General features: G+C 40.1%; 1 protein-coding gene across 1 annotated transcript in view; it reads right to left on the bottom strand.

The window, feature by feature from the left end:
• Positions 1-3,410: 3,410 nt before the first annotated feature.
• Bub1 (BUB1 mitotic checkpoint serine/threonine kinase) overlaps positions 3,411-16,052 on the bottom strand; it is a 42,413-nt gene continuing 29,771 nt past the window's right edge. The window contains exons 17-25 of the mRNA XM_013019718.1: positions 14,854-14,941; positions 11,052-11,290; positions 9,295-9,438; positions 8,291-8,406; positions 7,808-7,969; positions 7,470-7,627; positions 7,200-7,371; positions 5,999-6,105; positions 3,411-3,645 (exon numbers count right to left, since the gene is read on the bottom strand). Coding sequence (XP_012875172.1) covers positions 3,450-3,645; positions 5,999-6,105; positions 7,200-7,371; positions 7,470-7,627; positions 7,808-7,969; positions 8,291-8,406; positions 9,295-9,438; positions 11,052-11,290; positions 14,854-14,941 — 1,382 coding nt within the window. The 3' untranslated portion in view covers positions 3,411-3,449. The remainder of the gene's footprint in view (positions 3,646-5,998; positions 6,106-7,199; positions 7,372-7,469; positions 7,628-7,807; positions 7,970-8,290; positions 8,407-9,294; positions 9,439-11,051; positions 11,291-14,853; positions 14,942-16,052) is intronic.

The following is a 16,052-nucleotide window of genomic DNA, read 5'->3' as shown; positions in this document are numbered from 1 at the left end:
GCTAGAGGTAGGGGCAGCCTCTGGCTCTGGTTACCCAGTGAGAAAAGCCACTCCAATGGCTGGCGCCTGAGCTGGGTGACTTTTCCCTGGATAGAGCTGAGTCTGGCAAGTCACTTCGCCGTTAAGTTCTTGTGACCTGCTAAATGACTCGTTTTATTCCAAGGCCTGAGTTGGAGCTGGCAGCTCCTCCGAGCTTTTTCAGTATCCAAGATGGAGATCACCGGTGCTGGAGGGGAGGGGTGGCCTTCCCTCCTCTGCTTCCTGAGAAGGAGTGAGGATGTCAGGCTTCTACTCACGCTGAGTCTTGGATCCTGGGTCGTCTCTGGTCTGCAAACTACAGGATGAAGATGTCCGCTCCTTGCTGGTTCTTGCTGGTGTTGAGTAGAATCCGCTCACCTGATGCATCTGGCTCCTTCGTCCCGGACTCTCTGTGTGAGCGCTCAGTTATGGCCCCAGCTGCGGTCGCCACCGTGACCCTGCCGCCGCCACCGCGGCTGCTGGCAAGCGCTCAGAAGTGTCTCCTTGCCTTGGCTTCCCCTCTCTTGTCTAACTGTCTGTCCTGTGATGGCACACTTGGTGTGATTCTCTGGCTTAGGACTGTTCACTGGAACTCTAAAACTGCTTTCTATGCGAGAGCTTGTTCAGATTCCAGCTTCTCCTTTGCCATCTTCCCGGAACCTCCACTAAATTGAACTCTGAAGTTCTTCCCAAAGGATTCACATATGAAAAAGACAAAAACCAAGAACCAAACCCAGAAAACTTATATAAACATGTTTACTTCATAATTACCTTATTTGATCATGTGAAATTACGTATATATCCATGAGTGGATAGATTATTAATCATGAAACATGATTGGGATGGAGTGTGTGTGTGTGTGTGTACTAACAAACCAATTACAACTGAATGTAAAAGCCTGAAAAGTCTATAAGCAATATATCATGGCATCCAGTTAAAAATGCAACTATAAGGACTAGGAAGGTGGCTCAGTGGTAGAGTGCTTGCCTCACATGCATGAGGCCTTGGGTTCGATTCCTCAGTACCACATAAACAGAAAAAAGCCAGAAGTGATGCTACGGCTCAAGTGGTAGAGTGCTGGCCTTGAGCTGAAGAGCTGAGGGACAGTGCCCAGGCCTAGAATTCAAGCCCCATGACCAATAAAAAAAATGCAACCATATTAACATACATGATATGCACAGTTCTGATTCAGTTAGTTTCAGACCAGCTTGAGCTCAACACTCAGGCCTTGGGGATACACTCATCTAAATGATAACATACACTCACACTGTCATGCAGCCTTCACCACAGCTCAGCTCCAGCATGCTTCCATCCCACAAAGCAGAAACTCATTCCCTGTCCAGCTTCTGGCAGCCACCATCTACTTTCCATCTAGTTCAACTGACTAGTTGAGTGTGTAATTGACCATTTAAGTTACTTTTTATTTCCAAAATAAAAGCATATTTTGTGATCCTATTCTAGTAAGTAGTTTATCCACAGGGCACTTGTACTCGTGTTTGTGGCAAGAAAGCTATGAAATCAATGAACTGTGTCTAATAAAGGACTGGATAATAAATTATGGTACTTGTTCATGTAGTGAAATGGTATATAGCTGGACCCACTGAGTAGATATATGGGTAAGGAAGTGTAGAAGTGTTATAGTTCTCATTTGTTTGGAATAGAAACAACAATATCAATACTTAACATAATTAAAAATGTATCTGAAACCAGTATCATGAAGCTTAATGAATAAAGGCCACAAGAGCTCCCATGAAAGCAGCACCTAACATGCCAGTACCATACTACACAGCTCTCTTAAGGTGCAGGTTATTGGAAGAGAAAAAAAAAACTACCAAAAAAATTAGAGCGAAAATAACAAGTACAAACATTACTTTCATTATGATAGTTAATTCAGAAACCTCAAGAATCAAATGAAAAGCTTTGCACAGAAATCAAAAGGCTTCATGTATTCAAACTATCAGCTACAAAAAGGAAGGATGGGATATCTAATATAAAATAACCACCAGTTGGCCTCATGTCTGTAACCCTAGCTACTCAAGAGGCTGAGATCTGAGGATCATGGTTTGAAGCTAGCCTGGGCAGGAAAGTTTATGAGACTCATCCAATTACCTACTGAGATGCTAGAAGTAGAACTGTGGCTCAAGTAGCAGAGCAAGTTTGCCTTGAACAAAGTTCAGGGACAGTGCCCAGGATCAGAGTTCAAGCTCCAGGCCTGGCACAAAAACCCTATAAGTAATTTAATCATAAATACTGAAATTAGTGCACTTAAAAAAATCAAACAACTAGTGGAACTTTGTCTCTACACTTACATAGAACGTATTTAAGACACACATCGAAAGCCACTTAAAGCTTTATAAATTAAGACTATGAAGCAGAATTTTAGATTTTTGTGTCAACAAACTATTCAAGAGACATACAATAAATGGAAATATCTGTCTCCTATACTAAGGACTCCTACAAATTAAAAGGAAATAGAACAATAAAGAGTTCTCAGCAAATAACACACACATAGCTGAAAAACATATGTTTGGCTTAATTCATAGAAGAAATGCAAATTAAGACTATAAGGAGCTGGATGGTGGTGGTTCATGCCTGTAATCCTAGCTACTCAGGAAGTAGAGATCTGAGAATTGTGGTTCAAAACCATCCTGGGCAGAAAAGTCTGAGATTCTTATTCCTATTAACCACGAGAAAACTGGAAGTGACGCTGTGGCTCAAAGTGGTAGAGCATTAGCCTAGTGAAAGGAATAAGGGACAGCACTTAGGGCCTGAGTTATGGCCCCATAGCCAATGCCATGGTGGCTGAGGATACTGCAAAAGGAAGTGATTCACCTCACACTCCTGGACTGTGGGCCGCAGATGTTTTCAGGAAGATCTGTGCAACCTGAGGGCCCTTCTAGCTCTAAAGTAAATAGAAGCAGTAGTGTACCTATTTAGCAAGATCAAGATCCTGAGTTCAAAACTCTAATATTGCCCCCCCCAAAAAAAATATTTCCAAGAATAGAGATTTTCCACTGAATGGTACTGTAAAAGACAGACAGCTTTTTTGTTTATTGTTTGTTTTCTTTTCCACAAAAACTTTAAGACTCTGAATGTATTTTGGAAGGTTTCCTTCTACACAGAAGGGACCAAAGTCATGTTGGCCCAGTTTTGGCTTAAAAAGGTCAGGGTTTCCAATGTGTCTTCTTGGGAAAGTTCACATGCATTGTCACAAATGCTTGCCTACTGGAACAGATCCATTAGTCAGCTGCCTCCAACCTCCCACTGTGTGTATTTGGTTGGAGTATTTGTTACAACTAAATCACATGGGTCTGTTTTATGGACTTTATTTGTAACAAACACATAAATAATCAATGTGAAAAAGAATCAAGGTTTGAAGTAAGAGGTCAGTCTTTACACAGTGTCTTCTGGAGAGTGTCCCCATCTGCATTTCACTTTCTCAAACGCTTATAGTCCATGAGCAGCACAATTAGCCTGTTACGCAGGGTTCGGATCTTGCTTGAATAGTGCTGTTGAAACAGGTTCTTCAGCTTCTGCCTTAACAAATCCAAAGATGGGAGATGGTCGCAGTCTGGTATATTCAACATGGTGTGGAAAAACTCCTCCCACATCTCCAGATGAGGAAGCCTGAAGAGACAAAGCATCAACAGTGGATAAAACACAGCCTTCAAAACATACAATATGCTCACACATTGACTCCTGAGAGCCTGGATGGTATAAGAGGACAATTCCTACCTAAATACCATTTACTGATTGAGAATGGAAGAACTGTCAGGTATAGTGGCTCAAGCCCATAATCCTAGCAACTTGGGAGCAGAGATTGAGGAATCATGACTTGGGAACAGCCCAGACATAAAAGAAGTTTATCAGACTCCATGTTAACCAATGGCTGGGCACAGTAATGCATACCTGTTACCCCAAACTATGAGGGAAGCCTAGCCTTTGCTAGGTGCAATGGCCTGAGTCTGTCATTTCCAGTGATGACATGGGGAAGCCTAAGGAGAAGGATCCAAGCATATGAAGTGAGACCTATCTCAGAAATAACCAATGCAAAAAGGGGGCTGGAGGTGTGACAAGAGGTAGAGTGCCTGCCTAGCAAGCACAATGCCCTGAGTTTTTCCAGTAACCCCCCCTCAAAAAAGAAAAAAAAATATGTAAGCACTGAACCCATCATAAACAAGAGAAACAAAAGATCCAACCAAATATCTGAACACATTCGGTTTGAGAAACATGGTTGGAAAGCTATTTGCTTTTGGCTGGTTGTGAGTAGTATGGAATAGTCAGAATCTCATAATGCAGCCATATTGCAAGAGCTTATTTGTGCTCAAGCCAGGACCAAGCAGACAGCAGACAGGCTGCACTGCCCTGAGTGTGCTCAGTCTTTAGAGTTCCAGACACTGCAAACTTCATGTCTTGGTGAGAAGCCCCTATGAAGAAAACACCACGCTGAAGTTGGACTCCAGAGCTTGGTCACCGGACCTGTAGAGGGGAGCTTCAGTCTTTCCCTTCACTTGCCAGAGCTGGAAGCCTTCTGAACAACCATCTGATCCTCCCATTATGAGCACGATAAAGAATGCAGGAAGAATGCTCAATCTGATGATTCATTATGCAGAATAAAACATAGCTGTTTTAGTCTTCCTGAAGAGATTGAACCTCATCTGTGAATACCACATGACATTTCATAAAATTATTACCAACTACTTTTTTGTTTTTCAGTTTTGGAAGACGGTGGGCAGAGTGAGGAGAATCCAAGTGTTAAGTTTTGGTTTTTAAAGAATATCAACATGTAAACTTCCAGTAAGCTGTGTGTATGAGAGTACTTTTCTTTTTTTCTTTAAATTTAATTTTATTTGTGAACATACTGTACAGAGGGGTTACAATTACATGGGCAGGATAATGCGTACATTTCTTACCAAGCATTGCAGCCTCCTCCTTTGGTTTACCCTTCACATCCCTTCCCAGCCTCTCCCGAGAGTACTTTTCTGTATGATTTTTATTTCTCAAAAATGTTAAGAGAAGGTGGGGCTCGCAAGGCAGCTCAGTGGCAGAACGTTTGCCTCACACGCATGAGAGAGGTCCTGGGGTTCGATTCCTCAGCACCACATAAATAGAAAAAGCCGGAAGTGGCACTGTGTCTCAAGTGGTAGTGTGTTAGCCTTGAACTGAAGAGCTGAGGGACAGCACCCAGGCCCAGAGTTCAAGCCCCAAGACCAACAAAAACAAAACAAAACAAACAAAAAAAGCATTAAGAAAAGGAAGTATAAGTCATATAAGGAACATAAATGTACCTAACCTTACAGAGCACCGGTAGTACATTCACAAGGTGCAACTCTGGAAGAGCCATCCACATTGACAGGATGAGCTCCAGACCATTCTTGCAATTGTGTAGATCAGAACAAACTGTTAGTGAACTAAACTCAGGAAAGGAGGGGACTTAAAATTTGTCCTATAATAGAAAGCTGTGTCCTCCTACTATATAACTTTCAAAGCACCTTCATAATTTCCTTTGCTTCTTATGAGAAACATCTGAGAAGAATCTGCATTATTCCCATTACAGAGACAAAAAAACACATGGGAAAATCCTGAGGCTCAGTGACATTAGGTGAGTCTTCCCTCCCATGGGTAGAGAGAAACACTGGAGTTCACAGTATCCAACCATGCAGCTGGCAATTTTCAGTGATGCCATGCAGCACTGGTTGCTCCTGGCCCTTTTCATCTGGTGCTGGGGATGGAACCCAGGCCCTTTTGAAACTGAGCTACTCTACTGAGCAGCCCTTGGCTGCGCTACTTTTACATGTGGGGAAACAGCAGTGGTGGCGCCATGCGATCTGAGCATTGCCTGTGTCAGTACTGACCTTTCACCACAATGCCTAAGACAGGTTTTCCATGCAGCAACAGAACTCCTTTTTCTGCCAGACAAAACCCACCACCATTCTGCTATATCTATTCTTTTCACTGTCACACTATTGCCAAGCCCCACCTTCTAAAAAGACCTTCAGGCTTCCAGACACCTCCTACATTTTTCACTCTCATGTAAGTGCCAAAGAGCATGCAGTATACTGTTGCGGCAACGCCAAAGTAATCAATCTGTAGAGAAAACACAGGTGCATGTCACTCAGTAGTAATTTGCACACGAGCCTATAAATATGTAACTTTTAACTTGGACACTGTTATATAACCGTAGGGCTTTAAAGATTTCTCTGAAAGCTACTGAGATGCCTCACTGCTTGTCTAGGCCCTGCCTGAAGCTTCCATGGGAGAGCAACACCCTCGTCTCCTGAGGTGGCCCCTTAGAAAGCTCTGTGCTTCTTGACCTAGTTAATGTTCTTCCCAAGTCTTTTATTCTGTTGCATGCAGCAAATACAACAGTAGAATTGCTTTGCTTGGGAGCTCCAACTCCCTCCACTGAGATTCTGGTGGTTATATGATGTTTATAACTGAAAAGAACCCTCCATTGTGGCCAAAGTCTGTAAGACAACAGACTGTCTGTCCCCCTCCATGCCTGAGGAAATTGGAGATTAGCATTTGTGCAGGTGGAGGTCTTATTGGCCCCTTTTAACTATGGCTCTTGAAAAGCGAGTTTATACCCACCTGGAAACTGGGTAGAGATTTTGTTAACCTAGTTTCAAACTTTACATTTGTCCTAGTTATTATTCTCTTTACTTGATAACTAACTTTGATGGAAATTGTGACGTATTTCTTTAGGGTAATATTGATGCAATCTTTTGGATAAGGTAATCGGGAGGACATCTGGCAGCAGTATCTTATAGCAGTCAGGTTCATTTACTTACCTATGAAAATGGCCAGATGTGTGAAACACTGGCTCAATTCTGCCCACAGTCAATAGGCTGGGGTGTCCAGCTAATTCTGGCCCAAAAAGGAAACCAAGCTGCTTTCATCTACAACTGAAGCTGGATCCTGGTAGCATGACTTCCTTTTGAAAGGTCACAAATCAGTGCTTTTTCCTAGGGTCAAACTTTGACAATGCATTTGCTTCCCTTTGCTGATGACAGACTTGAGAAAGGTATATTGTTCAGGAGTAATTCTATCTTCCCCCTCAGCCATAAGTTTGACTTTTGCTTCACCCACTAGTTCAAACTAAGTAGAATCCCAAATTCATTTTGAAAATCTGATAAGAGAGAGAGGAAAAAGTTTTCAAAGCTCTTGTTTTACTCCCATACCTGGTAGTTCCATGGTTTGTTACTGAGCATTTCTGTACACTGAAAACCAGAAGTTTCACACTTGGCTGTAAATGTAGTTCCTTTTGGAAAAAGTCTCATATCGATACTCTGACCCAGGTCAATCAGTGCCAAGCCAGCAGCTAAATCACCATCATCATCCTGTTTCAAAAATCTAGATAGATTAAACAAAAACAAGGGTCAAGATGCCTGAGCACAAACAGCAAGTGGCTGCTAGAGAAGGGTGAAGGAGGCCTGTTACAAAGCACTTGCCTGTTTCCCAGGATGAAATTGTCTGGTTTAATGTCTCCATGAATGATCTCACAGCTGTGAACTTGTTCAATCATGTGGAGCATTTTGATAGCGAAAGAGATGACGATAGCCTGCGGCATCACTTTTTCAGGGGTATTTTTATAGAGGTTAATGGCGTTCTAGAAACAATGAAAGTGACACCCTGAGTTGGTTGTGGAGGATACATGAAATTTGTAGTCAAAAAGGCTTTGCTTCACCTTCCTGTCCAGCAAAAGTTCCAACCAAAAAAGACAGGTGCAAGGCATAAAGCAGAAATGCACTTCAAATTCATGACCATATCGTGGAAACAAAACACTTACTAATAATGTTCCATAGCTGTAGAGCTCTCCTACTAATATGCTGCCATTTTGGAATAAGTGGGCAGAATAGAACTTGATAAACATGTATTCCATGGTTGGCTTGAGTCTCTCCATTAGCTGGGTCCCAATGTAGAATTCCCAGGGGTTGGCAGGCTTCTGGATCTGTAATACAAAACAGATCCATGACATTCATATTCCATTTCACATTCTGGGTAGGATACCCAGAAAGCAAGCTCCATTCCAATAAAGGACATGTTATAAAGAGAGATGATAATCTATGAACTGCTTTACAACATGGGGCTTACTACTGCAGGATAATTTTAGTGGCAAGGCAGTTCTGAGTCTTCACAGGATAGTTCTTATGTAATCATTCACTACAGATCTCAATGCAAACATAGGTTTAAGGAAAAAAGGAGGCAAAGAACTCCTGTTATAAAATTTACTTCTATATTGCTTAAACAAGAACCCCCTGAGATCATTTACCTTTAAAATACATTTCTGCTTATTTTTCACCTCATTCACATCTCCAAGGGTAGCTTCATAGACCTGGGCAAAAGCTCCTTCTCCAAGAAGGCAATTGACATACACCAGCGAAGGACCTTGAAAAAAAAGTGTTAAAATGAGAAAAGGCCCGAATCATTAGTGACTACACAATAAAGAATTTGTACAATTTTTCTTGGTTTTCAACTGCTCTGATGAATCAAAATAAATAGGGGAAGGTCTAGAAAAAAGTGAAAGAAAGACCTGGTACCAAAGAGGCTTCTTAACAAATCTCTGGCACAGAGGTGCGATGTTGGCTCAGGACACTGAGCTGCATGGCCTTGGGCATGTGTCTCCCTCTCACCAAGGTTTTCACATTTTAGAAAGGGTACTCGTGCTTCCTCTTTGTATGACTTTCGAGATGTTGGTAAGAACATGTAAAAAATCTTTTGTAAAGAGCTAATAAACAAAGTTAGGGACAATGTATGTGTTTTTACAACAGAATAAAAAGGACAAAGTTCTACATAGTATACAGCCAGTTGCCCTACAATTAACTTTTTGTTTTGAGGTGTGTGTGTGTGTGTGTGCTTATCCTGGGGCTTGAACTCAGGCCTTTGCACTGTCTCAGAGCTTTTTTTTTTTTGCTCATGACTAGTGCTCTATCACTTGAGCCACAGCTCCACTTCTGACTTTTTTGATAGTTAACTGGAGATAAGAGTCTCCCTGGCTTTCTTGCTTGGGCTGGCTTTGAACCACAACCTTCATATCTTAGCTTCCTGAGTAGCTAGGATTACAGGCATGAACCACTCCAGTCTGGCCTGTTAACTCTACATAATTATGGCAGGCTTGTCACAAATAAAGATCCATAGTATGTTCCTATTAACTAAATGCCACACTTTCTTCAGATTTCACTAGTTTCTCCATGTGTTACAGGATATATTACTTTTAGCATCTTCTTTATTCATGTTATCAAAGAATTCAAAATTATGTTCTCTCTTAATTCTTACCTAATTGGAACTCAGTTTTAGGCTTGATGGTTGGAAGTTTATACTGGTGCTCAAAAGTATTTGGATATGAACTCACTGGTTTAGAAAGTCCAGATAAAAGTTTGAGAATCAAGTCATTATCCCATGGGTTTTCAACTGTAAACTCTAAGAGAAACAGGAACAAAAAAAGGAACAAATTATTCTAATAAAATTTTAGACAAAGCAAGTTGAGACATTAAAAAGTTTTCAAAAGCTTTGATCTTAATAGAATATTAATTCAATAATAAACTTTTTTCAAATGTCAGAACTGATATTTCAGTGTATTTATTGCCATTTTAAATTTATAAGTTTGGCCAATATTCATTTGTTGACAAAGGGAATCAATTGGCTACATCTTTCTGAATTTATGGAGGTACTGGATCACAACTTTAATGATGACAACTGTGTCTAAAGACACACTTGGACATTAGTTACTTCTAATGTGCTCAGACACAGATATTCTTGAACTGTTTCTCCACTTATACGCACATACATGAGTATGAATATTAGGAATCAATCCCAAGGCCTCTCACATACTAGGCTAGAGCAACTCCTCTACACTCTAGCATTGACAAACTATTTATACTAACTATGTACAACTTGCACATAGGAGATGGGCTTTGGCTCCATAAAAAACAAAAACACTTTTTAAAGGGAAGACAAAGCCTTCTCTCCAAGAGTGTTATGAAATTTTTGAAAGCCTTACCCACTAGGGGGTTATCATTTCCTTAGAATTAAGCATGTATAGAACAGTGTTCAGATCACTTCACATTTATTAAGGAACCAATGTTCATGTAGTTTTTCCAATGATCCCACGAGGTAGATACTAGTATTACTTCTGCTTCACACAATCTTAGTCAAGGTCACATGACTACTTAGGTGGGAGTGCTAACATTAGAACCCAATTTAGAATCTAGGTAGTCTATTTGCAGTCTGTGCTCTCAACCACAAATGCAATACTGACTTGTCTGTAAAATGAGGGGAAATAGTATTATAGGACCTTAGGTTCTAGTTCCCTCTTTTCTTTTTGGTCGGTCGTGGGGCTTGAACTCTGGGCCTGGGGCTGTCCCTCAGCTCTTCAGCTCAGGGCACGTGCTCTACCAGGTGAGTCACAGTGCCACTTCCATTTTTCTGGTAGTTTAATGGAGATAAGAGTCTCACGGACTTTCCCGGGCTGGCTTTGAACTGTGATCCTCAGATCTCAGCCTCCTCAGTACCTAGGATTACAGGTGCTAGCCACTAGCATCCAGCTAATTCCCTCTTTTAACAATAGTTGTCTTGCTATCATTTAAGATTAAAACAGATTGACCTGCCCTTCAAATGTATTGCCACTAAACGGAATTGAGATGCAGGCATGAGTTCTGTTCTGAGCATGTGTTCTACTCAGTGATGTGCAAGTCCTCGTTCTGATGTTTTTCACAAAACAGCTTTTCCCACACTGTTCTTTTTTGTTTATTTGTTTTTGGTCAGTTGTGGGGCTTGAACTCTGGGCTTGGGCGCTGTACCCGAACTTTTCAGATAAAGGTGAGTGCTCTACTGTTTGAGCCACAGCACCACTTCTGGTTTTCTAGAGGTTTATTGGAGATAAGGGTCTCACAGACTTTCCTGACTGGGCTGGCTTTGAACTGCGATCCTCAGATCTAAGCATCCTTAGTAGCTAGGATTATAGGGATGAGCCACCGGCACCAGTCCATGCTACTGTTCTTATAGCAAGACTATAATTGAACATCTGTGCATACTTGCAGCATTGACATTCCCAAGTGAACTAATCTGTGTCCATTGAGCTTGAAGTGCAGGGCTGGCATCTGATGAGTGCTCCATGATGTCAAGGTCACTGCCTCTATGTTTTCGAGCCTCATGGACCCCCACTGCATTATGGGTGAGCACATCACCCATAGCAGGTTGGCGAGGCTGATGTACAGATGCTGAAGACATGTCACGCAGGAATGTTTGTACTGGACTTTTGTCTTGAATTACACTAGATATGTGAGAAGTATAAGAGACAAAGAAAGGTGATTAGAAGCCTATTTGATTTGATCACATGAAAGTTTCACAAAACAGTTGCCTGTTAGTTACCATTCTAGGAATGCCATTTCAAAACTGCCTCACAGGCTGTTGATTAAATCATTTTTAGAGTAATACATAAAATTAGTATATGAATAGAAATGAAAATTAAAGACATATAATGTCTTAAACAAGTGAGGTGATACACAGGGTATTAGTGGTAGAAAATTGAGAGGAATGAGTTTCTTCCCTCAAGTTGCATCTAAGAATGCTACTGTAATCAGGTCTAACTTCATTTTAAGAAGATTTCTTACATGATATTGAGAGAAAAATAAAATATCAGCCATAATTCAATATCTTAATTCATTTCTATAAACACACATGCATATGTACATGTGTGTGCATGGTAGTACATGTATGCAAAGTTATTCTTCATTCATCAATTTCACAGTGGTGAATTCACCTACATGCTAACATTAATGCATAACTACAAGATGAATACTCATGTGATTTTGCATTTTTCATTTTCAGATTTGCAGAGAGCAATAACAAATTTGAGTAAACCAACATACATATTCCCAGTATCAAGTGAAAACCAGGTCAGCCTCTGACTCACTGCTTTACTTTCATACTGTCTTTTTTGGGGTATAGGGTCATGTTTTTGTATTCTTGTGTTTTTTCGTTGTTGATTTCATTATTAAAATGTCTTCAATTTGTTGTAGTATTGAAGGGCAGTCTGATACACCTAAGTGCAGGAAGGCTGTAAAGTGGCTTGTAGAGAAAATATAGGTATTAGTTAACCTTCACTTGGCAGGAAGTACTGTCTCATTGGATGTGAATTCAGTGCTAACAAATCAGCCACATGTTATATAAGATGTCTTAAAAGAAACTAACCTTGCTTTTTCCCTAGAACAGTGGTTCAGTATAGAGAACAGAACTATGGAGAACCACAAAGAAGAGACTTTTGATTGTATATCTCCACTTACATATGCCCTTGCATCAACATATACACATCCACAAATATATAAATGCTTATTTTCACATGAGTAAATTTATATATGTAATTTAATATGCTGCTAGTTTTACTTCTTGTCACACTTCCATTACTGTAAATTTCTTTAAATTTCTTTTGGAATCGTTTTAAAGAAATGTTGTAAGGATGATAGAAAATTCCTGTCAATTTCCTTTAATGTTATCAGCTCCTATTAGAAGGTACTTCTGTGAAAACTAACAAAAAACACTTGCACTTTGCTACTCAATATAACTGTCATTTGGATGTTGTCAGTTCTTCTACTATTGTCCATCTCCTATTCCAAGATCCAGTCCTAGATATGATGTTGTAGTTAGCTGGCCTGTTTTTTTCTCTCTTTACTCTCCAGTGACAATTCTGACAAGGCTTTTCATCCCAGGACCTTAACAGAACTGGGTTTCTGATATTTTTCTCACATCTACACTGTGATGACTGGTGTTTGGGAAGACGATCAGAGCAGCACAGTGTTCTCCTTCTGTGGCATCAACATGTATCACCACGATTTATCATTGGTGATGTTAACCTGTCTGTCAGGTTTCTTATACTACTTCCAAGGATTTTAATAACTTATTCACTATTTAAATAGATATTAAAGGTATTTATACACAATAAAAAAGGGCTTCCAAACCCTTACACATTGCTTTCTAATGATATGAGTATCCAAATTATTGTTGGTGCACAAATAATAAACTCTCTCCATAAGAATGAATTTTAAGCTCTTTTCTTCTGAATATCTAAAAAGATAGAATATCACTGTGTCACCTATTGCTTATGGTAAAAAATAACCCTCACAGCCAGGCATTGGTAGCTCATGCCTACAATCCTAGTAACTTAGGAGGTTGAGAATGGGAGAATTGTGATTTAAGGCCAGCCTGGACAGAAAAGTTTGCAAGATTCTACCTCAACTCACAGCTGGGTGTAGTGATACACATCTTCATCCTAAGTTATGTGGGAGTTTGAGGTTGGGAGAATGGTAGGACCAGGACAGTTCAGACAAGAAAACTCCACGAGACTCCATTTCCATGGAGGAAAATGGATGCAGTGGCATATGCCTATAATCCCAGCAACTATGAAAAGACTAAAGTATGTAGACTGAGGCTCAGCAGTCTGCGTGCCTGAGTGGGAAACAAGACCTTGTCCTAAAAATAACCAGTGGGAAACAAGGCAAGAGGCATAAGTCTTGTTTCCTTACAGTTTAACTGTTATAGAGGGTAGGGAAGCATCAAAGAAAATAGACCATTGGCAGTGTGCATCTCACTGGATTTTTGTTCTATTTCTTTTAAGTTAAATTTTCCTCCCCACCCACCTCTGGTGCCATCCTGGGGCTTGAACTTAGAGCTTGGGCAATCCTGAGCTTCTTTGCTCAAGGCTAATGCTCTACCACTTGATCCATAGCTCCACTTCTGGTTTTCTGGTGGTTTAATGGAGATAAGAGTCTCAAAGACTTTCTTGCCTGGGCTGGCTTCCAACTGTGACCCTCATATCTTAGCCTCTTGAGTAGCTAGGATTATAGGCATAAGACACTGTCACCTGGCTTCTTTTAGTTTAACTATGGCTTAAAGTAGTCTTGTGAATCAAAAACTTGCCTGGACTTAGGAAAACTCCAGGTAACAGTACAGAACAACACCATGCTATGCAATCTCTTGTTGGCACAAGCCTCTCACCAGAAAATGAAGAGAAAACACGTAGAAAATGGCCAACATACTGATAATAAAATTAATGCAAAACTGATCTTGCCGGTCAGTTGAAAATCATATCAGTGGTTTTTTGTTTGTTTCTTTTGGTAACATAGCTTAGCATGATGGAAAAAACAAGGTTTCTGAAGAAAAAAAAATATGGGTTCAAATTCCAGTTCCATAAACCATAAGGCCTATGACTTTAGGTCAATAATTTATTCCTCTTGGAAGTGATTTGCTCATCTATAACAGAGGAGAATAATTCCCACAACTCTGTTATTGTAAGGATGAACTACAGGGCACAGTACATGAAAAGCATAAGCACCTTGCCTAGAATATAAGTACTTAAGAAAGCAGCTACTTTTACTATTGATTACATGGAATGGTCTATCAAATATGGAAGAAGTTTACTCCTGCAAAGTATTGTACCTTGCACCAACACTGAAGGAGGCTTAAGCACTCTATCTCCTTCTCTTAAAAGAAAGTTACTAGTTTTTTTTAAATGATAATGGGTATAAAGGGGTGATTATGTGTTGGCACAGCTCTGCAATGGTCTTTGTCTGGTAAGAGGATTTGCAGTTTTAATCTTGAAATTGAATGGAAGTCAGTTTTGTTAAATGTTCTCACAAGAATTCTGTTACCCCAGCTGCTTTGATCACTGTCATGATATAGCCAGTGCTCAGGCTCATCACTATGGTCACATTCATAGACACAATTCTCACTTAAAACATACCAGTCAAGAAAAATTCCATGAGCCCTTGAGGGTTTAAATTAGGTGTTCAATTACATCTTAAAATGCAAAGCTACAATGAAATGGAGAACATACTATACCCGAATTTTCTGTCTTTAGGAGGCTGTACCCTCTTTTCTTCATGAGAGTTTAAAGTTGCACATGTACCCTGTGTTGTCACCATATTTTCTGGAACATAAAAAAATAGAGATAGACACATTGTGTGCACATATGCGTATACACACATTCGATATTTACAAAGTCTGGGATTCCTTTTTTATGCTGACTTGGACAATAGTTTCAAAATTGTATTCTATGATAACAATTGCTACATAAAATATAATTTATATCTATTTTTCCTATGAACTTGCAGAAAATTACTGTGCTATTGGTCTTTACCAAACATACCAAAAATTCAAGCACAACAGTTTGAGACCTTTGAAAAATTTTCTTTCTTTTTTTTTTTTTTGGGTCCGGTCGTGGGGCCTGAACTCTGGGGCACTGTCCCTTAGCTCTTCAGCTCAAGGCTAGCGCTCTACCACTTGAGCCACAGTGCCACTTCCAGCTTTTTTCATTTTGCTTATGTGGTGCTGAGGAATTGAACCAAGGGCCTCAGGCATGCAAGGCAAGTGCTCTACCACTGAGCCACCTTCCCAGCCCCAGATATACTTCTTACAGATTATTTTCAATGTAAGCCAAGAACCATGTCTCCTAAAAACAGCCTAATGTCACAAATGAGATGGATAATTACTGCCAATTAGGATGTGATTCTTTCCTTTATCTCTAACATTAATTCACCTAAACGGAGTCAATCAATGTTCAATGGCTGATTTTAGAATTTGCTCTTTGATTCCATATGGAGAGGTTTGTGTGACTTTTCATATAACAAATGGGATTTCTCTTTCCATTGTTATTAGGTGACTCCTGAGATAGAATTTGAACAAATTAGAAAACACTATTTGAAATGACAACTATATCTTGGCCTAATAGCCACAAAAATACTGTATTGCTTGGCAGGAAAGAAAGTGTAAAGTAGTACCTGCATATTAATGACTGCTTATTTTGCCCTGTATAAGGAATGTACAAAAAAGGATATTCTAAATACATTATTTCCATTCATTTAGCACAATTAAATCCTTTGGTTTGACTTCGGCATGGAAAAAAGTTGCTGTAAGATTGAAAAATGGGGAATAAAATCACTGAAAAAACCTATTGGGGGGCTGGGAAGTTGGCTCAGTGGTAAAGCGCTTGCCTTGCATGCCTGAGGCCCTGGGTTCGATTCCTCAGCACCACATAAGCA

This window comes from Dipodomys ordii, unplaced genomic scaffold, assembly GCF_000151885.1.
Source record: "Dipodomys ordii isolate 6190 unplaced genomic scaffold, Dord_2.0 Scaffold47, whole genome shotgun sequence".
Lineage (NCBI taxonomy): Eukaryota > Metazoa > Chordata > Mammalia > Rodentia > Heteromyidae > Dipodomys > Dipodomys ordii.
This window is presented reverse-complemented; position numbering and strand designations above follow the sequence as displayed.